General features: G+C 35.3%; 1 protein-coding gene across 4 annotated transcripts in view; it reads left to right on the top strand.

Annotated features, from left to right (window-relative positions):
* Positions 1–26,175, top strand: part of LOC100374081 (unconventional myosin-XVIIIa) — an 85,609-nt gene that overhangs the window by 35,016 nt on the left and 24,418 nt on the right. For all 4 annotated transcript variants that reach the window (XM_085491135.1, XM_085491134.1, XM_085491137.1 and 1 more), the window contains exons 4-17: positions 2,643–2,853; positions 3,384–3,526; positions 4,328–4,428; positions 4,596–4,656; positions 4,899–5,043; positions 5,674–5,938; positions 6,069–6,261; positions 6,613–6,699; positions 6,860–7,001; positions 8,132–8,291; positions 9,405–9,588; positions 9,734–9,920; positions 10,314–10,414; positions 10,704–10,769. In XM_085491135.1, coding sequence (XP_085347261.1) covers positions 2,643–2,853; positions 3,384–3,526; positions 4,328–4,428; positions 4,596–4,656; positions 4,899–5,043; positions 5,674–5,938; positions 6,069–6,261; positions 6,613–6,699; positions 6,860–7,001; positions 8,132–8,291; positions 9,405–9,588; positions 9,734–9,920; positions 10,314–10,414; positions 10,704–10,769 — 2,046 coding nt within the window. The remainder of the gene's footprint in view (positions 1–2,642; positions 2,854–3,383; positions 3,527–4,327; positions 4,429–4,595; positions 4,657–4,898; positions 5,044–5,673; positions 5,939–6,068; positions 6,262–6,612; positions 6,700–6,859; positions 7,002–8,131; positions 8,292–9,404; positions 9,589–9,733; positions 9,921–10,313; positions 10,415–10,703; positions 10,770–26,175) is intronic.

The raw sequence follows: 26,175 nt of genomic DNA, 5'->3' as shown, positions 1-26,175 counted from the left end.
ATTAGGGGTCTCTACCGCGGTGGCCACCGGTACCGGTTGCAACCGCGGTCGTAGGAAAGGTGTGAAATTCGTACTTAACAGTTTCCTTTGTGATTCCATGAGTCTTTGTTTCAAATAGCTGTTTTTAAATCGAGCAGGTTACGAGCATCGCTGGCATGGAAATAGTAAGCATATGGTAATATTATCGGCCCACGTATTTTATTAATATAAAAATCCATAAGTCCAATGCTGTATACAAATTGTTGTTGCGTGAAACAAGGTTGCATTTTATGCATGTATTTATCACCAATTCCAAGAGTAAAAGTCGTAACTTTCGAAGGTACGATTATTATGACTTGTCCATACATTTCACTTACGTTTGTTACACTTGAATAAAGTCTACCACATGAAAAGAATGTTATTTACGAAGTTTTAAATAGCCGAGCCTTCCTGATTTGAGCCTCTTGTTGATTTGACAACGGTGGGTATCATTAATGTTTATTCTTTGCCTGTATCGCATTCCAGACAAAAAGTTCAAGATCGGTAAACAAGAAATGGACGAACTAAAATGTCTCCTGTGTTTCACGTGCGACATGATTATTTAAAAAAAAAAAACAGAGTTAAGCGGTCATGTACGTTCTATAAATCTAACCTCGCACACATAATCTTGTATTGACGTGTGTTTTTTGCGAGAGTTTACCGATTTTTTGAACAAATGTTAAGTAACTATATCGTTTTGTGTCAAACTGGGTGGCCCGAATTTAAATGTCAGTCCGTGAACTCATTGAGGTCATTGCCCATTGTCGCACGTAATTCAAACACGTGGTTATTAGAGTTCAGTTGAAATGTACGTGAATAATGCGATCGAAGTGCGCTGCGAGTTTATTATCGAAAAATTTTACATTACGCATGATATTGTATGTTATTGTATAGTTAATATTACATATTCACTTTATTTCGAATAAAATAATTCACCGATGAGTCACAAGTATTTAAAATATTTTCTCGACTTTCGTTAGACACCTGACTCTGGGACCTGACTATCTTTTTCAATGATTTAAATGTGCCCATGTTTATATATTCGCGTAATAATTACAAATGCAACGCATTATCAAGTCGGTAATATTGAAATATTCACAGACCCAATAGCCCGGGTTAGTGTCCCAACAATAATAAAAAATAACTTAGTTTGCGTAATTATTATAAAAGCAATACATTGCAAAGTTGAAATACTTAGAGCCCGTGCAATACTGTAAACATATTTACGTTATTAGAAAAGCAGCACACTAAGTAAATGATGTTGAAATATTCAAAGCCAATACAGAGTTGGATACAAGTTGTGTTATTACAGTACCACTGGATATAATAACAAATTTACGAGATCGAAGCGCGGACCAAGAAAGAAAAGGGTTGCTAAAGTAACGCGCCAGTTCAGTGCGTGACTTGGGGTCAAACTTCGGTCAACACACACTTGATGTCAGCATCGCCGCGTAGCAAGTTTCGCAACGTACTTGAAGTTCAATTGTGCCCCAAAATGATGTCGACGAACACTCAATTGTCGCAGCGCATGTTGTACCAAGTCCATGATACACCCCGTTTCGACTTTGGCTTGCTTTTCTTTCTTAGTGCATGTTCTTATTCACGTAAATGCGACCTCTCACCAATGTATTAAAACACTTTGAATTTATGCGTGATTATATTTGGTCTACACGAAACATTAATCTTTCTAAACATTTTCTGAGACCATGCATGATATATATTCACAAAATAATGCGATCATATTTTATATTATGTTGATCTCTACGTCTTTCTGGATCGTTATGTGATTTTATTCCAAGGCTCAGGCAAATAAAATAATGTCAACTATTATAGACTAGTTTCCTAGCTTTTGGCTCAGCCAAATTGGTTTAATTTTTCATTAGAACGTAGTGATCCTTTTAATTTCCCAGTTCTTTGTGTTCATTAATGGTCTTGACAATAAGTGTGAATTGCTGTGCGAGCCCACCGCGAAAGACCGCGGTCAGCCGGCGTCATGGAATCTATGCATAAATTTGCATATAATGCGGACGACCGGCGAGCACCCACCACCACCACCGCGGTAATGACCGTGGTGCACCGCTCGTTTGATTTCCTACTCTTCCCTAAATTAGCTGGAAATTAAATTAAATTAAAGCTGGAAAAAGATGTATATTATTAAGGTTATCTCTTAATATTTTGTCTATAAGAATGACAGGTGTTGTGCTTTCAGGCTTGAATTTTGATATTCTGAGGGACCCAGGTTGAAATTTATAAAAATGCCCAAACAGATTTGTGAGCAAAATATTTAATATATATTAAAGGCATATATGTTGGACACCATGTCTTCTGTCAATTTAAAGCCTATATTTTGGTACCAACTTTCATCATGTGTGTAACTTCTGCTGTCGTTGGATACTGTCAAATATTTTTCGAACCAGTTTACGAAATCTGTTGTAGCACTAGCCAGTTATAATCTTTCTTGTAATTTCTGCTCAGATAGCATTTTCATCAAGTCAGCCAGTTTTGAGTGCCGATGGTTTTCTTGGGATCAGATCGCAGATGTTGATCAGCTGTATATACATGCATGGCCCTCTCATTAGATGCTATCACGATACTTGATCAATTTTCGCCATGTCTCATTACAGGTAATGCAGATGTTCAAAGGATGTAAGCAAGAAGATATGCCGCCTCACGTCTACGCCATAGCACAGACAGCATACAGACAGATGTTGTCATCCAGAATGGACCGTTCCATTGTTTTGATGGGTAGGAGCGGCAGCGGCAAAACCATGAATGTCAGACATGTTCTGAACTACCTGGTGAACATTGCTGGCACAGTCAACAACAAAGTGACCGGTTAGTTTGTTAGTCTTATCTAAATAAGAAAAAAAAAAAAAATATTGAAAATTTCTAGAATGAAATTCTTGTTTCTGCCTTGCCTATATTGAAATAGAAGGTAAAGTATTGTAGTTACGTTCATATTGTTATTGTCGTCATCGTCATTTGTTAGGACCAATTTTAACAAAAGTCACTTCATTGTTACAGTATCCCAATGAAATATCTTTCGCAGAAATTTGTTTTCAGACTTGGAAATTTGTCGTGTGAACTATAAACCATTTTATTTTCACTTCTAGAATTTTTCACGATTTGAGGATCTTATTGTCGTTTCGAAGACAAAATTTCTCGAAAGTCACTAACCCTTTGTGTTGTAGGACAGCAGAGAAATTTTCAGTTTTTTAGGATTTGTTAAATTTGCGAAAATTCGTCTCCCACGTAATTAAAGCAGTATATATTTCAACAATTTTGAAACGCATCTCTGATTACGTTGTTTGAACACACCTTGAAATGATATGCGTTATTGACACTCATTCCTTTCTTTATTACAGCTGACAAAATAAATGCAGTTCATGTGTTGATGCAGGCGTTTGGAAGCAGTAAGACAATTCAGAGTCAGCATTCTACAAGGTGTACGCAGTTGTTTTCATTGGACTTTGACCACGCGGGACAAATAGCGGCAGCATCCCTTCAGGTGAGCTGTATGAACATACCTACAATTTTTAATTTTTAAAAAACGAAATTAAAATCAAAAACATTCACTTTTAACATATTGTTGTCAAAATTTTATATTTTTTCCACACTATGAAAGTTATCAAAAGGTAGCAGATTAAAATGAATGAAAGACAAGCAGATGAAAATCAAAAACATTCACTTTAACGCTTAGTACATGATACAACCTCTATATCTCGTTCTTACGTTCTTCATATGGGATTCGCAAGCTTGAGTTTATCAGTCATGCACAATCTAGGACTGCAAAGCTGTATCCATTCAGTAAAGATTAAATATTTGCTCACATTTGAAAAACACTTAAAGGAGAAGACTGAGCAAACAATATAATTCTCTCAAGTTGCTATGATGTCATATTTTACCCGTAATTCTTTGCTGGAGAATCAAGCTGGACTACCTAATTAAAAGTTGAATATATAGAGAATAAAAGTGATATAAAAAAATGGAATTTACATTCTCCTACATTTGAAGAGCTTTTTTATCTGGGAATATATTCTTTTGTTGGCTAGCTTTTCTTTTTCAAAGCAATAGAGCCATTCTTTCACGTTTTTGTCCCAAATATGTATAGGGATATTATCGCTTTTACTGCTAAGCACTATCAATATATGTACGAAATTTAAATACTAAAACACATAGCTCACCACTATCTCTGTTGTGGATTCACTTCTAATAGAGCGAACGTAATATTTTCTGTGTCAAAGGTAACACTTCTTAAAATGCCTTGTGAAATCTTCAGCTAATAATTTTGTTTCCCCCTCATGTTTAGGTGCTATTACTAGACAGAATGAGAGTTGTACGAAGAGCAGCTGGAGAACCAAATTTTAACATATTTTACAATTTACTGGCTGGTGCTGACCTGCCTCTCAGGTAAGGATGGAACTGGAAATAAAATTACGATCTTTCTTTCTATTATTAGCAGTGTCTGCAAGTTGCGAACAAAAAGCAAAAAAATTTTTTTGTTATTGCTAAAATGAATATAGTATTATTTGTTTTGAAACAATGAAATTAATAAAAGTAATCTCTTTCTATTCTAGGAATGAACTTCATTTTAATAATTTATCTGACAACAATCTTTTTTTGACTCCTTCCCTTTCCGTGAGTATTAAACACTTGTCACATCTCGTCATGATTTCTCACTTTGTACTATAGAGGGCGTCCTACTGGTCAACTATCTGTATTCAATGTATTGTTTGCATGGAGATGTTCATATTCATAACACCATGTTACACAGAAATTCCAGATTTGGCATAGTTCCAAAATAAAGTCAAAATGCTTTATCAGGTTACTTATTTATGTAGATATTAGTCGTTAATTATGCAAGTTTTATCTCTCCTCAGCCTGAATCCAAACAGCAGCATTTATCAGAATGGTCGCACGTTTTAAGCGCATGTAAACTATTAGGATTTCGTGATGACGAATGCAAAGCATTGTGGGCAGTGTTAGCTGCTATCATACATCTTGGAGCTGCTGGAGCTGTCAAAGGTAAGACCCTGACTGGGTTAATAAGGTTAAGGATGTATTATTCATTTATTTACATATTATACAATTATTCTGATTTCTTGACTGTAATTGCAAGATTAAAATTTCCTTGTCAGATTAATAAAGCTCAACTATTATTTCCTGATTATTATTTTATTATCAACTATATTAAGAAAGCTCATGCCAAATTTCAATTTTGGCATCTACTGCACATATACAACATGCATACATGACGCCCTCTCATGCCAATATAACATTAAAATAGTAAATGACACGTATATTGTATTTAAGATTTGCAACAACAGTATGCACTGAGGTAATGACAATATATCATGAAACCACTGCAAAAACAGCAAGCTGGTATTGTGTTCTTAACTTTCGCTGCTTTTCCCATACTTTTGTTGTATTTTTACAATTGTAATGAAATGGATGCTTATTCAAAAATATGTACAGTAATTATTTTAACATCTGTAACTAATTAGGGCCTGCATACATGTCTATTGCAATGTTTTCCGTTTTGCTTCTGTCTTTATGTCATATGACAAACAGATGTTGTAGTCAATGTTTACTCATATCAGCATCTTTATTTCTGGAATCACTTCTTCAATTCTGTCACTATCACATTTCCCTCAGGCGGTGGCAGCACTAAAGCTCAGTTTGCGCAACCCTCTGAAGCTCAGAAAGCGTCGACTCTGCTAGGCACCACGGTTGAAGAACTCGCCCGGGCAATCTTTCATCCATCTAGTCTGACAAGTTCAGCTGTTCGAGCTTTTCGTTCTGGGTCGCCTGGCGAGAAGACAACCGGGGAACATGCATTGAGTGCTGTGGAGGCGCTACAAGGAATGGTAATGGGACTGTATATGGAGCTTGTTGGTGCTGTCGTTGGACTCATAAACAGGTTTGTATGATAATGTATTTTCGTAAATGCTTTTCTGGTTGTTCCCCTGTCTGTTCTTCAGCCTGTATATCTATCCATCCGTGCATTCAAACATTGTTTTTAAATTAATGCATATTTATTCATATTGCAGGGCTTTTTCAAGTAACTATCGAATTATGTCTTCTATACTGGTACTCGACATGCCAGGGTTTCAGAATCCGGCAGCCTTGGGAAGACAAGGAGGGGCCAGTTTCCAGGATTTATGCGATAACTATGCACAGGAAAGGCTACAACTTCTTTTTCACGACACCATGTTTACTTCGCAACAAGACAAATATGCTCAGGTAGGGAAATGTAGAAATTAAAAAAAATTGAATTACTAAGTTGTTCTGTGTATTCAATTTTTACCGAAATAACGGTAAGTTTTATCTGAGCATGTTCTAGTGTTTCTATTTCTGTAATTTTTTAATTGGGTGAAATTGTTTTCTTTCGAATGCTGAAATAATTTTGTAATAACATATAACTAAAACGTTTTTTCCTTAATGCTGAGGGAAAAAAAGGCAGAATTGACAATTTTTTTGTATCTCTGCAGAATAATATTTTATTCAGTTCCAGTTGTACTAGTGCCTACCACATTATGCATCGCCCTCTAGTGGTGAAGCACAGCTTCATACTGCCTCATTTTCTAATTACAGGAGAATATAGATTGTGATTTTGAGACTGTTGCGTCATCACCTGCACCTATGGTGTGCATAATAGACAAAGTGCCTCAACAAGCAATAGTAAGTCTTAAAAAACCTAATTTACATATTAAGCACCACCATATTTGGGCATACAGCTCTCTTTACAATCTGTTTCACAGTTACAATTTATTCCAATTAAGTATGTTTCATGATGCGGTTTTGATATTGACATTGATTTGTCTTCCCTGTAATTTCGCAGGTCAGGCCCAATATAGACTCAAAGAATGTTGAAAAGAAAGGTCTGCTGTGGCTGCTAGATGAAGAGTCGATATTTCCTGGTGCCAATGATGAAAGCTTTATTGAAAGATTCTTCATACATTATGGAAGTGATACAGATAAACGTACGTATTTCAAAAAAAAACAATTTGAATATGTCTTGCGCCATTCAGTTTGTATCTTAACAGTAGTTGTTGCATTTGACCCTTGATCACACAGTTTCAAATTCTATCTGAGGTCAAACTTAGAAAATTAAAATAATAAAACACCAAAAAACAACATAGGAGAAAGGTGACATGTGCAGTGAGGAAATTTCATTTATTGGTGTTGGTGTCATCAGCAGCATTGACCTGCCAGATAGGTCCATTCTGTTGTTTTTACCTTGCTCATATCATCAAAGATGGACTGATCACTGGTGATACACATTCAAAGGTCACTGATCCCAGTAGGAATATGCATTGTTGTATGTTTTAATAATTTATAAAAATTGGTTTCAGGTGTCGTAATATGTTCTATGTTTGAGTTCTCATCAACTGCCTATTGGGTGTCTGACCTTAATATTTGGTTAATTGTTTAAATTCAACTGACTGTTCTATGATGATTAATAACCTAAATCAACCACTCAGTAATTCAAAATTGTGTATGAGGTCCACTATGGGGGAGATATTTGCTGGTGTGCAGTGTCTGTCAGTGTTGCTTAAAACCCCAATGCTTGGCCAATCAAAGAGAAATACTGTGGAATACTTTATTTTCGCTGGAATTAATTTTCGCTAAAAAGGCTTTTTGGGCATTTTGTATGGAATTTATTTTCACTGATTTTTCATGAGTTTATTGTAAAATATAGGAAAAAAAGTATATTCGCTGGATTTTATTTTCACGGAACCATCCCTTCAGTGAAAATAGCGAAAATAAATTCCAAGCAAAAATAAAGTATTCTACAGTACTGCATAAAACCAGATGCAACAGTCACTCTGTTTTGTTAAACAGGGCTGTCTGAGTTTGAGGTTGAGTCACCTAATAGTAAAATTATATTTCCGAAAACATGTACTGCAGTGACTTGCAACAAGATTTAGTCAACTTTCGTAAATATGTGTATAATGGTCAAGGTTACCATTGTTACACTATGTTTTTACTAAGCAACGACTCATCATGCTTATGATGTGATTTCAATGTCATAGTTAAAATATCGAGGTTTACCTAATTGCTTGTAAATATAAGTTCTAAGCTTATCGCTTATGTTCTCCCATTTCTACAGCTGATAGTCTTGTTCGAAGAAGTCCCAACAAAAACTGCTTCCGTCTGAATCATTTCCAAAATAGCATACCCATTGAATATGACACCACTGGTTGGCTGGGTCAGTCGCGAGAGAATCCAGTCAGCAGAGTGTCAGCTACTGTCTTACAAGACTCATCCAAGTATGTATCATTTTTTTTTTTTTACCAAACTCCTTTTCATATCAAGGTTATGGCCAGAAAAAAGAAAGTGCCTGTCAAAAAACTTTATTGAAATGAAAGATAGCTGTCCCTAATCTGTAAAGACAGACTTAAAATCAATTTTTGATTATTTAGGCCAGGAAAAAAAAATTCTCTGTTTCTCTTTTCATGGAAATTTTAAAACGAGGGGATTTTTTTTTTTTCAAATCCTGAGCTAAAGTGGGGGAAATTTGAGACAAGTGCGAGTACAAGCGCATTTTGGAATGCTTTAGAAGGAAAAAACGTTTGAGGTGCATTGTTCAAAATGATGCGCGCGGAAGCAAGAAACAGATATTTTTTTTCTCAGCCATATGTATGTATTATTTATTTATGTAATTTACAGGTAAATTTTAATCAAAATTAGACAGATTTGTAGAAATTTTGAAATAAAATTTTGTATCTATATAAAATGTGGAGCCTCTGTCTAAAATGATAGACAGGCGACGGGCTGCGCAACTTTTCTGTAAATATTTCTGAATTGTGTTTTAAATGACGTCACTAAGCATTATATAATGTGATTAATTATTCATGAAGAGGTTTGGTTCAAATAAATAAAAAAAAATTAGAACCTTGTATTTATATCTGCAGTGGTGTTAATTTAGTAAAGGCTTTTGGCAATAACCTTTTCTGTGATTTGCTACAAATCGCTCAAAACCACATCAAGATAACGAGGTAAAATTGCCATTATCGTCTGAGCACATAGTCCGCATTTTATGGTTACGTTAATTTTAGTAAGACCTCATTATCTTAACAAACACTATTAAATGTTATGTTGTACATTTAACATTTAATATTTTTGACTACATGCATTTAAAAGTTAATTTGGATCCAAAAAAAAAAACATTTTGCTGTTCTGTCATTCATGGCGCACTTTAACAGTATGCAAAAAAAAAAAAAAAAGTGGGGAATGCAGGTTTTAATGTATATGATAAGGTGAAACAAAACCTCAAAACTTTTATTTTTAAGGTTTTATTAATATTATAGATAATTGTGAATTTATAAATAATTTTGAAATATTGCTTTTTTTTAAAAATACATATTTTCTTGTATTTTCAGGAGTAATATCAGTAGTCTATTTTTAAGTATGCGAGGTTCGTTGACCAGCATGATGACTGGATCTGTGGTCGGTATGGACGGCAGTTCCTCTCTTAGAAGAGCATCTAGTCTAAGAAGATCGTATATTAGCAGTGCCGCTGGTATGAAGCGAAAGTCCCTCAGTTTGCAGGTCAAATTTCAACTGGTAAGTGGCATGTCATAATAGTATAAATTTTGGGGTTGTCAATCTCAAATTTGGTAAATTAATTTACAGTATGAACTTCAACTATGATAGTGAAGTGCACATCAACTAAAAATAGCAATATTCACAAATTTGACTCTTTTGACAGGACGGTCTGATGGATCAACTGAGGAGAACACGGCTTCACTTCATAATGTGTTTCTTACCACAAGAGGATGCAGGTCTGTGCGACGTAAAATCAACGTCCAAAGGTGCCGATCTTCTCAGTGTCCCATTGCTGAGGTCACAGATAAGGGGAACCGAACTATTGGAAGCTGTGCGAATCTACAGACAAGGTATTATTTTCTATAACGTTTCCAACTTTGTTGTCTGGTGTAGTATACATGTACCATATGACTGCATGTGACACATATTAATGAATTTGTGTACGAGTTCTACGTGATATTAGGTGATTTGGTTGATTTTTTTCTTCATCTGCAAAATGTCTTGTTTGATGTTCGCGTACAATTTTTGAATGTTTGCAATGTCTGTTATTTGACCAATGACAATGGTACATTTAAATATCACGATGGAAAATACAAATGAAAAATAGACATTACCCCTCCTTCAGAGAATTTCGCTACTCATGGAACATTCATTCGATTATTATTATTAGAGGGCTTCAATCTGGATCCAACTGATGAATTAAATGAACTGTACCTGTAACATTATTTCTATTTGTATGGTAGGATATCCAGACAGTATGTTGTTTGGTGAATTCCGGCGACGATTTGAAATCCTGACTCCTGCTGAAATCAAGTCCAAGGGACCTGTCCTGGATGAGAAAAAGGTGGGTGTTTAGTTGGCTTGTCAACCAATTTTCAGATTGTTAGCTGCTAACTGAGGGAAACAGAAAAAAGATAATTGGGATGAAGGCAAAAATTTAACTTTCTGATGCTTCTTATGGTGTAGAAAAGTTGACTGTATTTTAATCATGTAGTACAGATTACTTGTGCTATTGCCATTTTAATGTAAAAAATAGGTATGCATCTTAATATTTTGTGACAAACTTTGACTTTAATTGATTGATTAGTGTGTTTACTTAAGCTTGACCCTTCTTGTCATTTCATTAATCACAGGCAACAGAGGACCTTCTGGACAACCTTGATATCGACTCTGCGGGCTACAGAATGGGACTGAGTCAGGTAGGGTTACTATAATTGTATGTGATGACGTGAGAGAGAAAATGAATGTGAAAGGAATGAGTTGTGTACATAGTTGTTGGATGGTGATGTATACTAGGGAATGATTTATTGGTATGTTAATGAGTGTTGTAATGATATTTCTATGGACACGCCTTGTTGTTTGTTGTCGTCCTCAGCTATTATGCACATCGTTTCCTCTTTCTGATTAACATTACAGTTTGTTTTATTTGTTGCCCTCCAAAGTTACTCTTCATCTGTGTATGTATTTTCGGTTCTTTATCATCTGTTTGATGTTTGTCAAACTTTCCATGTACTGACTACCTGTTGATGCATTATACTCGTCCAAGCACTAGATTCATAAAAATAAAAATGCCAAAGCTTGGTTGTGATCAGTAAACAATCGCGTCTACTATATTGTTTGCTGTCTTGAATAAGTTGTATATATATGATATTATGTATCTCCAAATTGTGATCAATGTGAATTGCTCTTCAGTGTGTTTATGAACAGGACTGATTTGAGTCACAAACCAGAATGTTGTGTCCCCACAGTCTCTTTGATTTTTACACTTACTTTGTTTATCAGGGATTTTTTCAAACAAGGGAACAGGGGCGCGGAACATGCGCCCTCTTACCCTGGGGAGCAGATCCTTTGGCAACCATAAAATTCTGATTGACCTGGGATCACATGTGGCCACAGTCTTCAACTGTGAACTGTCTGATAGTAATTTTGGCCCCAAGGAAGCCATAGAATGCTCCATTTTAACTTAGAATTATCAAAAACTCCACACCCTGGTAGGGAAAACCCTATCTCGCCCCACTTGGTGGTGCCGCTGAATTGCAGTGCTCCCTCTTGCAGTTTTTTTCTAGAAAAAAACCTGTTTATGAATTTTGTTTCACCAAATTACAAACTATAGCTACGGTACATGTATAGTGAGATGTTTTTAAATATTTATCAATGTATGTTTTCCAGTTGCATCAATGAATTAACACAACTGGTAGTGTCACAGCAAATCACCTCAGCTGATGTGATACACCATTGACGCTCTTGTTTGTGATGATAAAGCCGACTCACTAGTGACAATTACTTGTGTTAGTTGTCATCCTGGTGAAATTATGTTGACGTACACAATCCACATATCTACTGTTTTTTTGTTGCGAACAAACTTAATAATTACCCAGAATCCTTTGCGAAATGGAAATTTGCATTGGAAGGCAAGTGCCATATCCTGGCATATTAATGCAGGTCTCATTTCAAAATTAAGACTGAGTATGTCTTTCCCACCACTGAACAATGCTTGACTAGACATAAAAATGAGTCAACCGTGAAATCAGCTGATGACTAACACATCTTGGAACATTGGTCCTTTCATGCCCTTTTCAACTGATTTTTTTCTGCATTCTTATGCATCTTCCTACCTTCTGGTAAGCTACGGAACTTAGTTTTGAAGGCATAGAATTAGCTTGTGAGAACTTTTTAATTGAATTCTACTTTCAATAAAGTAAACACAATATTCTATTATAAGCACAAATAAACCAAAAATTGCATTTATTATATCATTGATTGAAATAAAACAATTTCCTTGCATGCACAATGAGCATTTTGAATTTGCAATTTTTAAAGTTTTAATAAAATTTATGGGTTCTCGATTGATACGATCATGAACTTAGAATTTGCTTTTCTTTGAGTTGTCTTACAATGTTGGTTGAACTTAATTTAGGCTTAGTGAATATAATGCGAAAATGTTGTGTTAATTTCTACATGCACAGCGTGCACAATATATTATGAGTTTACTTGCACTAGCTAGTAATCTATGTGTATAGTGCAGTGTGCACCAGGGTATTTTGACCCCTGTTCATGCTGGAAGATTGCAAAAAAATGTATTAAGACAATATGCAAACTTTTTGGTTAGACGATGTTGCGGATTAGCGAGGCAATTAGCTGAATGAATGGCTGACTTTGAGGTATTCAGAAATGTTGCGCCCACAGAAAAATATCGCCTACATTAATCAATATTTTAAGGAAGCCTTTTGTACAAAACATTATATTGCTTACGTGTTTACTACTAATATTAATATAAAATAGTAACACTGTATTGAGTTGTTGTACAAAATATCACAACTTGTAATGCCTTAGAGAGCCACAGCATTCCTCCGTGAACCACAGTGTAGAATACATTGCTACATGTCTTAAACAATGGTTGTGAGCTGAAATGACTAATGTTTACTTATCCAGACTGTTACATCATTAGTTAATCAGTCTTCCTGCATGAGTTGTCATTTGTTCTCAAATTATCATAACAATGAGGGGGCTTTGTCACCTAATCAAATTACTTCTATTGTCACCTCTTGGGAACAGTAGGTGATATGAATATTCATTGCTCATTAACAGTACCATTGACAAAAGGAGTGCATGGGCAACTTTGTTCACCTCAGTATCCTCTGCAAACTCAAGGTTAATAACACCACTGTTTTATTGCTGTTCAGTATTTGTGGCAGGCTGTTTGCTACAAGTTGGTATCAGTGTTATCAGCGTTATTTCCTGATATGCTGAGTTCGTCCACCTACCTGGATCTATATTTTCTGTCTATTTCACTGGTCATGATTTAACTTCTTAAAGGAGAGAGAGCATTTCCTGATGTGTACCTTTTGATCAGAATAACTAGGATTACCCAAGCTGTTACATACACTGGTGTACTCCTAATACAAACAATGCCAGTCTCCTACTAACTATATTCTTGTGTACATTTGGCTTTGTTCGGTCATCATGGATAAACTTGCACCGATTAATTACATCCCTGAAAACAAGAAGAAAATTGTTGTGCTGAATGTGATTCTGAACAACAATAACAACAGTAAGGTCAGTATCGTGAAGTTTTCTCAGTCAACTAGGCGATCGTTTGTATTCGTCATCCTGGATAGCCCCACTGCTACTTTACTCAAAAACATGTACGTGCAATATCGAGTGTGATTGGGGGGGTCAGACTTTTTAGGATGGATGTATAGTCAACTCGATCACGACTCAGTTTTTACAAATCGAAATCAGGAGGAATGTGTCGTATCTTGATTTGATTAGAATCTAAAATGAATTACACATGTATGACACATGTATCGTTGCATTTCCATGTCGGCCCGAGAGGTTTTGAAACTAATCGGCAAATCAAGGCGTTGCAACAACATGGAATAGAAATCAATTTACCAATTTGGTCAGATCATATGCAGTATAGAGTGTCTGGTACTACCTGTTGGCATCCAGCTTGAAGAAAAGAAAAATAAATTAAGTGGAAATATTATCCAAAAGTGTATATTTACCTCAGAGTAAAGCTAAATACACTGGTTGTGGTGAATCAGGTTTCCCCTTCCATGCTGTTACACACCTCTGAATAACATATACTTTGCACACTTTTCTTGAATATTTGCATTGTTCTGACCAGGAATGTATGCCATGGGGGTTGTTTGCTATTTCTATCGCTGTGTCTACTCGTCTATATCAATGTTTAGGTTGTTGATGTCTTAGATAGCAAAGTGTGTTTTGCATTCTTCCCCCCCCCCTTCACAGGGTAGTGTATGTTCCATGTACATGTATAAGTTATTTTGAAGAGAATGAAAGCATGTTTGAAATTTCTTTTACTAACTTCATTCCTTCTATTTAGGAAATAATGCTATTTTTCTGTTGTTGGCATATTTCTTGACGTGTTTTCTTAAAATCAGTATGCATACTATCGCATGTTATACCTATTCGTAATTCCATTATGACACTAACCGGCAAAAACATAATGTTGATATGTCTCCAGCGAGATGGAATTTGTCTACCGAGGTCATTGACCCCTTTTGTCTGTTGTCTTCTAATGCTTTTAAGAGCGCAGGCATAATAGCTCTGGGAAGCTAGTTATGTAATAAAGATGGATGTAATTGCACCTTATGGGTCTGTCTCACACTGCTATGATATGTTTGGTAATAATAGGCCGGTAAATAATTCAGAATGGTTTTTAAAGTCAAAAGCAATTTGTTTCGTTTGCCTGTCAAGTATTATATACATCATTCATTGTAACTTTTCCGTTCAAGCGTTTCTGTCTCACAGGCAGCCATCTTAAAGTGGTTGGTGTCCAATACCACCCTGCTTTCAATTAAACATACCACATTTACTTTATTAGAAGTGCATATTAATAATTATCCAAAAATTGTGTGTTGTTAACAGAATCATGAAAATGTGACTTATTTTCCCCTCAGAAACACACACCTGTAATATACATCAGTACATGCTCTTTTAATAGAGCAAACACGGTACATGACTGACTTTGATAGTAACTATGGTAACCATACATGGTAAATGACACCGTAGTTTAATATGGTCGTTCATAGTCATAAACCTTACCAAGCAAAATAAACAAAAGCTTCTGGGCAATTCATTTCTCCAAAGTCAATGTGAGTTTTTTTGTGTTTTTTTTAAATTTCTAATTTAAATTTGTCATAAAAATTAGGTTTTTATTTCTATGTTCAATTGTTCAGAAAAATCCCTGTTATGAGCACATTTATAACTAACGAATATATTTCCTGTACAAACTATGTTCTTGAATATAATTTTCTATTGGTTTCATATCCTGATTTAAAATTTAGTGAAAAAATATTTAATACAAAACTTTGTTAAACTTCCCGTAACTTAAAAAAATTTACTTTCTTGTTCTAAGGTTTAAGAACCTTTGGGAGTATTTCTTGTTTCTTGGTATTTGATTAGCTTCATTTTCATTTCTCTCGCATGATATTTCCATCATCTCAGCAAACTTTCCCCAATTATGTTCCATTCAATCCTTAGAATTAACCTGTATTTGCTTTGATATATCTAAAGCGGTGAAGTTCTGTCAAGTCGACCAAGTCTTGTCTGTGTTCTTTTTAACAGTTTAAATTTAGGGCATTTCAAAGATATAACTCTCCTCAATCTTTTCAGATTCTGTATTTCCAATTCACCTTATATTTCTTTGATATGCTTAACAACATCCTTAAATTTCTCTGTATAATTTTGTCATTTAGACCACATTTTATAGTCAGTCTGCTGTTTAGTTAAAGCGCGGCTCCGCAATCCCAGGAATTGCACCAGTGCATCATGGGAAATGTAATTTGCATGGTCCGCCCAGTTGTTTACTTGGTACACAGCTGTTATCATTTCAACTGAAGACGTTAATTCCGTAAGCTAACATCATGCATTACGCTATTATCTGATTTGAAAAGACTTGCTGAATCCCGTTGCCCGACGTTCACTGGGCCTACGCACTCTTTTGAAAGCCGTTTTCTGTGTTTGTTTCGCTCGTGGTCGACTGTAAAGCACAATTTCTGTAAATGGCGTTACGGCATTGTAAGGATCTCATTGGTATCTCTGAATTGAGCTCATGCCTTTGCTTTCTTGCTATTGTATCAATATGTTACAAATGCGACCTTTTTATACAATGTATTTATTTATTCATTCACAACCCGTACGTTACAAGCGCGATGTATTTATACTACGTACTGTGCTATGTTGCCGTGGGTTTATTTATAAATATAATGAGCACGTACTTGCAACAAACCAGTTATTATTAAAAATCTAAATAGGCAAAGTTATGAGTAAATCAATATAGATACATCGAACATGCAACGTGCGGATAATGAATAAATAGTTATAAGTAAACTTTTGGCAAAAATCCGTTGCCGAAAAGTCAGGATGGTAAATGGTGACCGAAACTTTCAGTCACCACTTCTAACTTGAACAGATCAAAACAACAACACTGCTATTAGGCGTCGTTTATACAAAAAGTATTGGACGATGCTCGGACGACGAAATGCGTGGACTGACGAAAAATATATCCAGCGCAAGTCGCAACTTATGAGGGCTGATAACGTTGTGGTCACACAAAGAGAAGTGATGCCGGAGTGTGTTGTAAGACAGATACGCGGACTGTATCCCAATCTCCCAGGCGTGCCTTATATGGGTCATCTCTGGTACTGAAAAATACATTGATACAAACAAACCAAACGGCCCTTTTCAGGGCCAACAAATATTCCAAATAGAGAACTACCGTATTGTCAATTACTTGCATCATGAAATAACTGTAGTTTATTTGAATGACCTACACAATTTAGTTGTCGTACAACGTTTGCTATAATGTGTCTTGTCGGCTAGGCAATAATGACGTTATGCAACGTCAAAACAAAAAAAAAAAACAAAAAAAAAAAAATGTATTATACGTATACGGCTGTGCGGCACGGGTCCGACGCCAAATATACATGAATATATGCGCGGCTCATACTAGTACGTGACAAAAAGGGCTAAATCTTTCACTGCGGGGATATGTTTCAGGGAACATTATATTTTTTTGTGAGACCTTTCAATTTATTTTTTTCGAGAACGAAGAGAAATTTGAGAAACATACTCGACATATTGTCGGGGATGTATTTGGGACTCCCTCGAATCTTTTCATCGATATCAGAGTGAAAACCATTTTTTTTTATTTTCCCAGCCCGGTAACCACGAATGTCTTACTTTGCGCACACACACTACAGAAATTATTGGTATGTTTACGCAAAGTCGATTCGCACTCGCTCGGGTCGGACCGCTTCGTGGGGCGCCGACGATGTCCCCTGAGATGAACGGACGGACAAACAGCTCACAGCATATCATTTCTTATTAGCTCCACGATATTACTTACATGATCAACTCCGTAATTACATAAACATACCTAGAGATTGAACAAACAACTCGGAATTAACACCTTACATTTACATAAACCCATGACTGACAGCCAGTTTTAGCAGTCAAAGCGACTGTTTGAATCATGCTTTTCCGTCGCTTTTACGCGCAAATCACACTGACATCGCACCGAACTCGTAAATTAACATCGCAGTTGTATCGCGGACATATTCACGTTTGTGTACGACATGAAAATAAAGCATCACAGGCGTTAAGATTGCCGAAAAGAGTGATTTTGCGGAGCACCCCGAAGAGGTGTTTCACGCTTGAGTGTCATTTGCATACTGAAAAGTGGCGGCCATCTTTCCTTTTATACACTCAGACCCGCGGTTTAAAAGAATAATGGACTTTGGATTGGAAGGTGACGTGAGTCCATCGCATACCATATAGACTGTTGTGTACATAACAAAGCTACGTCTATGGTCATGTTTTCATGATTCAGTATACCATACATGCAATTTTTGTTTCATGTGTGTTTCTATTAGAGATGCATTACTTCTAATATATCAAATATGGTATGATTAACTGCAGATCAGATGCCCTGATGATGTCCCCCTTAACTATTTTGTTCCCAGTCACTTGCACGGAAAAACCCATTATACCGAAAGTCTGGGCGCCAAATAATTACCCTCGCACAGGCAGGCAGACAGCACAGTTTGCAATCCTCCCAATCATAGAATTTGTTTAAAAGTTTGTTTTGACTCATTGTCTGCATGCTATGCTATTAGAATTGAAATAGACTGTAATGTAAATTATGGCGGTGTGTCCTTCATGCAAAGACCTTTGTGGTGTGCCGCATGAGACGACCGAATCAAGTAAAGGAGTACTTAGATAAATATCGTGCCATTTTAAAAAAAAAACATTATTTAATTGGCACAGTACTTTTATTATAAAAGCTGCTTTCTTTCTACTTCCCTATTCAGTATAGTACTTTTACAATTGTTGAAATAATAAAAAAAATAAAGTGCGATAAAAATGGCAGTAAAGGTCTCTATAATGTATATATAAAAACAAACGCAGACCTCAGATATAGAAATGCCAAACATAATATGTGGAGCTCAAAACTATGTGAAGAAAAAAAAAATTGCACCTGTTTTTGTGCTATCTACATATAAATACATGCAAGTTCATTTCTCACATATGTGATACAGGTGTGTAAAGAATTGACTTTGTTTGCTTTCCTCAGCTGCAAGTCAGTTTTGTATGTTTGATTTAACAGTCATGTTGGCCATATGGATAAACTCCCAGAGGAGACGTCAAACTTGAATTTGAAGACATAGAAATTAAAAGCAACATGATATTTCTTTCTGATTTGTTTTTTTGTTGACTATTGTTTTTAATGTTTGTTTGAGCGTCTAAAATTCTTGTGTTTTGACGTTTTAACAAACAATCATGTTTCCTTTACTTTTACAATGTGGTTTTATTTTCGAGCCATATATCCATTAAACTAGAAAACTGAAAAGGCTTTATTGTATCTATCTTAAAATATATGGTCACCATATATTCTTCACAAAACAACCTTGAAAATTGATAAAAAAAATGCATGTTTTAAATAGTTTACAATTTGTTTCTATGGCAATTGGTTCCATCATATTCAACAATTTAGTTTAGTGACCTTCTGCTAAAAATATGATATGTAGTGTTATGAAGGCTACATATGACAGTCAAGAAAAATTGGAGAGTTTTGAGTACTAGTACAAGTTATGCTTAGAATAATGTGCTAACATGGTTTCCTGTAGAAAATGTCCCAAAATAGCTTGTTTTTGTTTTGATTATTTTGCATACGTTTTCTTAAAAACAAACACATCCTTCTTTCATCCTAAAAAAATTAAATGTTTAAATTTATCTTGCATGTATGTTAATTATCCCACAACAATTTTTCAATAAAAATTTGCTCGCAAATAACTTTAAAAGAACAAGTTTAAGGCTTGAAATATTTTTGTTCTCCCATGCAGTATGTATTTTGCTGTGGTTACAGATATTTTTGGTTGTTTTTAGATTCATTTGATTATGACTTGCAGGGTACAGTCTTACACCTAGTCTCTGTTTTGTACTGCAGACTCTGCTGTAAGCTTGCACTAAATCTTGAAATTATTGAAAGGGTTTTCCTACTCTGAAAATCAGGGGTCCTTTTCTACTTTCACCACTTCCACACTCGATTCCCCTGGGTCATCAGCATCCTCCATCTGAAAAAGTGTAACTTTGCAATGATGGAACACCTTTAAAAAAAAACATTACCAGCAATTACCTTGGGACAGAATTAATCATGACAGGTGGTTGTCATGGCAACGTCCATGTAGTTTTCAAGATCACCACTTGATAAGGGAAGATTACAATCTGTTTTTACCTTGTTTAATATCAAAGAGATGTGACTTTCCTGTATGTCACCATTTTTTGAAAAGCTGTGGATTTTTCATGTCCTATTTCATCATGGTTCAGGACAAACAAACAAGCTGCTCTCTGATTGGTCTGAATGTAAGGTATTAGGTTTGGGTAGCCAATTATGTACAGTCTTTTAAGTAGCTTTACATTGACTCTCATGTTCGGCAATAAACTTTCAACTCAAAGTTTGTGACAAAATACTGGTTTTGTTTTTCTGTATAAAATAACAACAGAGGTGTGGAGGCATTGGCTATTTTATTCTCTCTCTTTAAATAAACTGATAAACTTTATGTTCGTACTGACTTATTAAGCTTGTTTTGAAGCTTTAAATAAATTTAGGAGAATTTCATGCAATTGTAAAAATAAATTCCACATTTTTGTTGTATTTTTATGTGTTGCTGCTTTTGTTGACAGGAATGTAAATGATAGAAATTCACCATTTCCCCTAATTTGTTTTTTTTTATTTGACAAATGAAATTTTTATTGAACACTATTTACATAAGATAGTATCAAGGCAGAGAATGTTTGCAGGGAGATGCATTAGTCTGACTGACTGACTGACTGGGGATTGGCACCAATCAACTCTCATTGTGCTCTCGTTTGTGATGAGAATTGGAATTGTAAAGTGATTACCAACTTCTCGATCATTATTGGTGAATGGTCAACGTTGTTCCGCCTTTCTCTGAATGGTCTAGCCTGTTATCTGTTGCGCTGTTTACCAACATATATATCTTTTCCCAAACGGATGACAGGTTGATTTAAAAACCTGCATAAATTATAGTCAGCAGGCGATAATACGTATGGGGAGTCGCATAAGCTGTTTGGACCCTAGTATGTTTTCAGTCTTCGCTGGCTGTCTCCATGTCTCGTTCACCTCATGACAGTCTCAACGGGCTCAACTGGAAGTGGGAAATTATACGCTTAATCCAGTTGGAATCATTCAACAACAACGTAGAAGAAAAACGAACTGTAAGTCGTGCACAGCTACTTGAATCTTGTTTATGTATATGGTTGTATGGCTGTAAAGCTCACACGTAGCGGCGTTGGAATTCTTTGGCTGCTATTGCGTCAGTGCAGGTGACTGGCATTGTTCGGGTTGCTCGTAGACAAGGCGTCTACACTGGTGAGACAGCCTTGCTCATTGTCCCTGCACTTGACAATGTTATTTTGTTTACGTTTCCGATGATGGGGTTTTCAGATAGAGGTCAAGGAAGTTTTTTTTTTTTTGACACTCAGGTCATAGAGCCCACTAAGGTTAATAAAAAAAGGGGGGGGGGGTATGCAAGTACCATTAATATTTTTTGCGTGTTTAATCATCAGCACTGTTTTTACACCTTATTGGGTATGTTGGCATGCCTCTATTCCAGCATCCATGGGTGTTTTCTGTGTGGAATTCACACAAAGGCAACCTATTAAACCTAGATAAACATTATTCTCTGTATGCCAACCTGCTACTTGTTGTCTAAAAGAGTTTTCCCAAGTCTAAATTTCTATCTTGTTGACAAACAAATGCAGTCTTTTATATTATTTTTGCCATGTAAATAAGTTTCATTGTTTTAATTTTTTCTCACGTTTTATCTGATATATTTTTTTTTAAAAAAATAACTTAAACTTAGTATCTGATTTAATTGTTTACTATTACATTTAATTATTGATTAATTTGCCTATTGCCTATTTCACTATTTTGAGCATAATTCCAGACTTCAATAACAGAGAGCCCGAAATGTTACATAAATTGTAGCTGAAGGGAGAAAATCCAATGCTATTTTTCTGTAAATATCTACAAATTAAATAACAATATGGAAGATATTTATTGGTTTGCAACAGAAATATTGATTTTCAGAATCAATACCAACTGCTACTAGATGACAACATTTAATTTGTTTTGTTTTTCTGGCTAGTTTGGATTGAAAAGAAGTTGAAACATGCTAATATACGCAGCACTTTTGAAACATTTCTCATGAAATTGACCCAGTGATCTAGATTTGGGTTGTTGCTGTCTTTACAGAGATATAAGTGTATGGTTATGTATTACATAGAAATATTTTCTTTTTTTCTTGAATATATATGGAAGTCTGTCTGTAGGTGTCATTAATCTTTGTAAAAGTGTGTATGCATGTGATACACACTCAGCAAACTTTTGAATGATGGGCGTAGCTCGTAGACGCTTTACATCTGGTGCGTCTACATAATCCCACCATTGTGTTTTTGAAAACTTATACCGAATAAAAGACTCGGTTTAGATTTTTAAGACACCGCGGCGAGTCTGTCATACACAGTAGAAACTTGCCCCAGGGGCCCGATGTTACACAGCATAAACCAGACTCTGTTTCCCTAGTTCTTGCCCTTTTGCCTAAGTGATCCTGTTTGAATGGTCGTTTCTTTTCTGGTGTCGTGTGCAGGTCATCATCGGTATATTTCGCCCACCTGTCAAGGACACTACCTTTAACACCTTTGCCCTTTTTAAAGATTTTTCGATGCTCTCTGATTACTGATTTTTCGAAATAGTGAGTATGGTTGTACGCTGCTCATTAATTGTCTCTACTTTCTTGCTTAAATAAAAATTATAACTTCTTCATAATGGGTACTAATGTCGTAGCCTTTCTGTGTGGCTGCTGTGTACATGCTCCACCATAGGTGTGAGTTGAGCTCTTGGGACTGAAACTTGTTGAACACACTTTGCTTTGGACACGTTTATCCCGTATATCATGGCCGTTCAGTGTCATAAAGCAGTATAAGATGTTTCTCCATACTGTGTAATAAATTTCCTGACAATCTGATTGGTTCGTGCAAACAGATTGAACCGAATAAACCATTATCATATGATGTTGCTAGTTTTACAGAATATTTCTTTAAGAATTATAATAATGTCTGCTAAATCACATGTGTGGTATAAAACGGCATATATATTTGAAACCACTACTAAAAATTAATTTTGTGCAATTTGTGATTCTGTATTTTCCAATAGGCAGTTCATATTAATTGTGGTGTGTTTTCGTGCTATAGAAAGAACTTGACCCCTAGCTCAGGTTTACTTGTAAGGTAAAGGTCTCGAAAACTGGAAAACAAACAAAGAAAATATGTATTGTTTGTTGGTAGTATTATATCAGACAGGTCATAAAAATTGACATTTTATTGCTATGGTAGAATGCCACTATTATAAAGACCAAAACAGTGGGATTAATTTGTAATGGCAGTAGTTGAAGTTGCTTGCAAATAGAAATTATTAATTTGTTTTCAAATTATTTTTATTAACAGAGATTTAAATGTTTAAATTCATATTTTTGATATTGAAAACAGCTGATAAATAACAATGTACGAAATCAAATGCTACGACTGAGCGATTAATTCATTTCCAGCTTTGAGATCTTCAGGCAACACATGGATTACTCGTATATCAAATATTTATGTATTCTATTTAAAGTGGTGTTCTATAGTTCAATCTGTACACTCACCACTTCCATTGACCTTTTGGACCTTTTGTTTCCGGCCTGACAAATAAATCATATAACAGGGGTTGTCCTGTGAGCACCTTACAATTACTAGTGGGTGTCTACTTTGACTCGTGAAATATATTGAAACAAATGCTAAAACGTTGACCCATGTTGTCTGAACAGAGGCACTGTACTGAGGTCGGCCTCAAGCTATAGACATTTAATAATATCACCTGGAGGGGGAAACAAAATATTGAAACAAGCAATGAAGTGTGACATGCTAGTCGTGGTTTACTGTGTGCCTGTATTATAACCATCAAATTAATATAATAGTATGATTTCTTTCTTCCAGACCTATTCTTTTGAAAATTGCTGGAGAGTGAAAAATAGCACTTCTGAAATCACTGATTTATAGGGGTGATTTCAAATTTTGCATGTGTAAAATTATAAAAATAATATATTAATAATAATAAAAAAATGATCTTAAGCCTCCCTGGGTAAATTATGTCATGAATTAATTATTAGGAAAGGTCTGGGCTTCTACTAATTCATTGCCACTACCCATAGCTAATTATTTTCAGACTTTGCCAAAACTGTTTATGTCGTTCTTATCCCTGATGACTCAAATCAGAAACCACATATTATACTGAGGAAATAGAAACATGTGATCACTAACAGAAATGCAAATTGAACTTCTGGAAAACAGTCACACAGTAGCTTATAAAATTTGCTACGCGAGTTTAAAAAAAAAAAAAAAAAAAAAAAATAGATTTTTATTTTTTTTCCCATGTCTAACCACAGTCCCTCTAACATAAAGGGACTATGGTCTAATGTTACCCTAGTAGTTACTCTTGTTTTGCTGACTTGTTGATAACTGGCTGAAGAGAAACAGTGTACAGTTTAACAGTTATTTCACCTTTACGTAATTCATAAGGCGAACACCTGTGTTATCTCAATTTTTCCTATTTATGTTCTTGTAACCAACCATTGCATTAACACAATTCAAACTTATAACTACCTGCATTGTAGCAATGATATACTTTTAAATAATGACCTCTATTTATGCGGAAATACATAAAACTCTTCATACAACTGCAAATCTTATGTAACTAACCACATACAATACTTGGCTAATCTTGCCTAAGTAACCAAAGTATGTAGCGGTAGTAGACTTTCAAGGAAATTTTAAAAGGTCAATTTGAAGTTTGGTTTCTACATGTATGTGGATATTTAATTGAACTTGTGTGATATACACATCTGGATAAGTTGTAATCACATCTGTCTGAAACTATTTTTTTATTTTTGTCTTCATGTATGTGAAGCCCTATAAAATCTAATGAAAGTGAGAAAAATCTTGCATTTTGATATAGAGGATGATGCTGAACATCTTTCAATAGATGGATCTTGGCACACTGTATTGTTCACTGCTCTGAATTCACATTTTTTTTTTGCTCCACTGTCCGCTAATGTGGAACTCATGGTATGACTGATATTCTAGTGCCAAATTTACATAAATTACGCTTCAAAATACCACGTTATTAAAAGTCAATAACCGACCAAATTTGATCGGCCACGTAAATCGTTTCCCTGTTACTTTGAGAATTGAAATAAATAATTCAATTGGAGAATAACAGTTCCTCCCCTCCTTTTATAAATTGACCCCCCCCCCACCCCCCACACGCACACAACACCTCTTTAATAACCCTGACTACCGGTATTATTCATACTGCTTCCATATTTGGTGTGCCTTGGGGTGACCTCATTCTAATTTTTTTTTTTTTTTGTGACAATATCTTACATTTTATATAAAAACAACCAATTTGATGTTGATTGAATTCAGGTGTCTCAACATTTCATGTTCCATCAGACTTGTGTAGTTCAGGTTTAGACATCTCAACATTCATGTTCTGTCAGATCCGTGTTTATCATGAAAAATAGTTTTTATATGTTGAACGTAGTATTCTTAAGAGTTAGGAACTGGAGTTTCATTGTTGCAAGTAGCCAACAGAATGTTCAGTGGTAAATTAGTGATGACTTTGTTTCGAGAGTATTAATACTAAAATGTTATTTCAAATCTGAGTTGTATATATAGTAAAAAACAATTGTTCTGAATAGTTTATATTCCTATCTTTGGTCAGCACTGTGTGTGAAAATAATAATCGCAAATCAGAAATATTCACAGGAAGTTAACATGAATTGTATGTTTAACAATTTCCCTTCTAAGCCCTATTTGTACAGACAGGTTGCCCAGGTTTCTCTGTAAAGTTGTTGAAATATTTGTTTTCACTTGATTCAAGGTGTTTCTAACATTTCTCAGTAACAAACCCTGATTAACAACCCCCCCCCCCCCCTCCAGCTCCCAAGACTCTGGACCCACTCTATAGATAATATTGTTCATTTAAGGTTTACGTTGATACTATTTCTCACCCCACTCTATATGATAAAAGGTCAAAGGTTAATCCTAAAATAGTAATCTATTATCCATGAAGAACAGATTTAATAATAACCCTGGCATACATACCTCTTACCTGTTGCCACAAGCAATTGATGAGAAATCTCCACTGTGTTATGGGGTCAAATGTCAGCTGATTTTGATTACAGAAAGCACTTCAGGCTATGTTGTGTTAATTTGTCATTAATGGTGATTAATTAGAAACATACTTGTCTTGCATAACAATATATAATGTGTTTATATATGTGTACGTATGGTGATGATGTATGTCAATCCCATTGTATTGAGAACTATGTAACCTTTTCGTTTGATTGAGGTATAGGAGTTTGCATAGTTGCATGTTGGTAGTCGCTGCTAAAACCTGTCATCTGTCAAGTGTGATTTATTCCTGTTATATAATTGTGTTTGGCCGTCTTTTTA

The sequence above is a fragment of the Saccoglossus kowalevskii genome, chromosome 16 (genome assembly GCF_978046115.1).
Source record: "Saccoglossus kowalevskii chromosome 16, keSacKowa6.1, whole genome shotgun sequence".
NCBI lineage: Eukaryota > Metazoa > Hemichordata > Enteropneusta > Harrimaniidae > Saccoglossus > Saccoglossus kowalevskii.
This window is presented reverse-complemented; position numbering and strand designations above follow the sequence as displayed.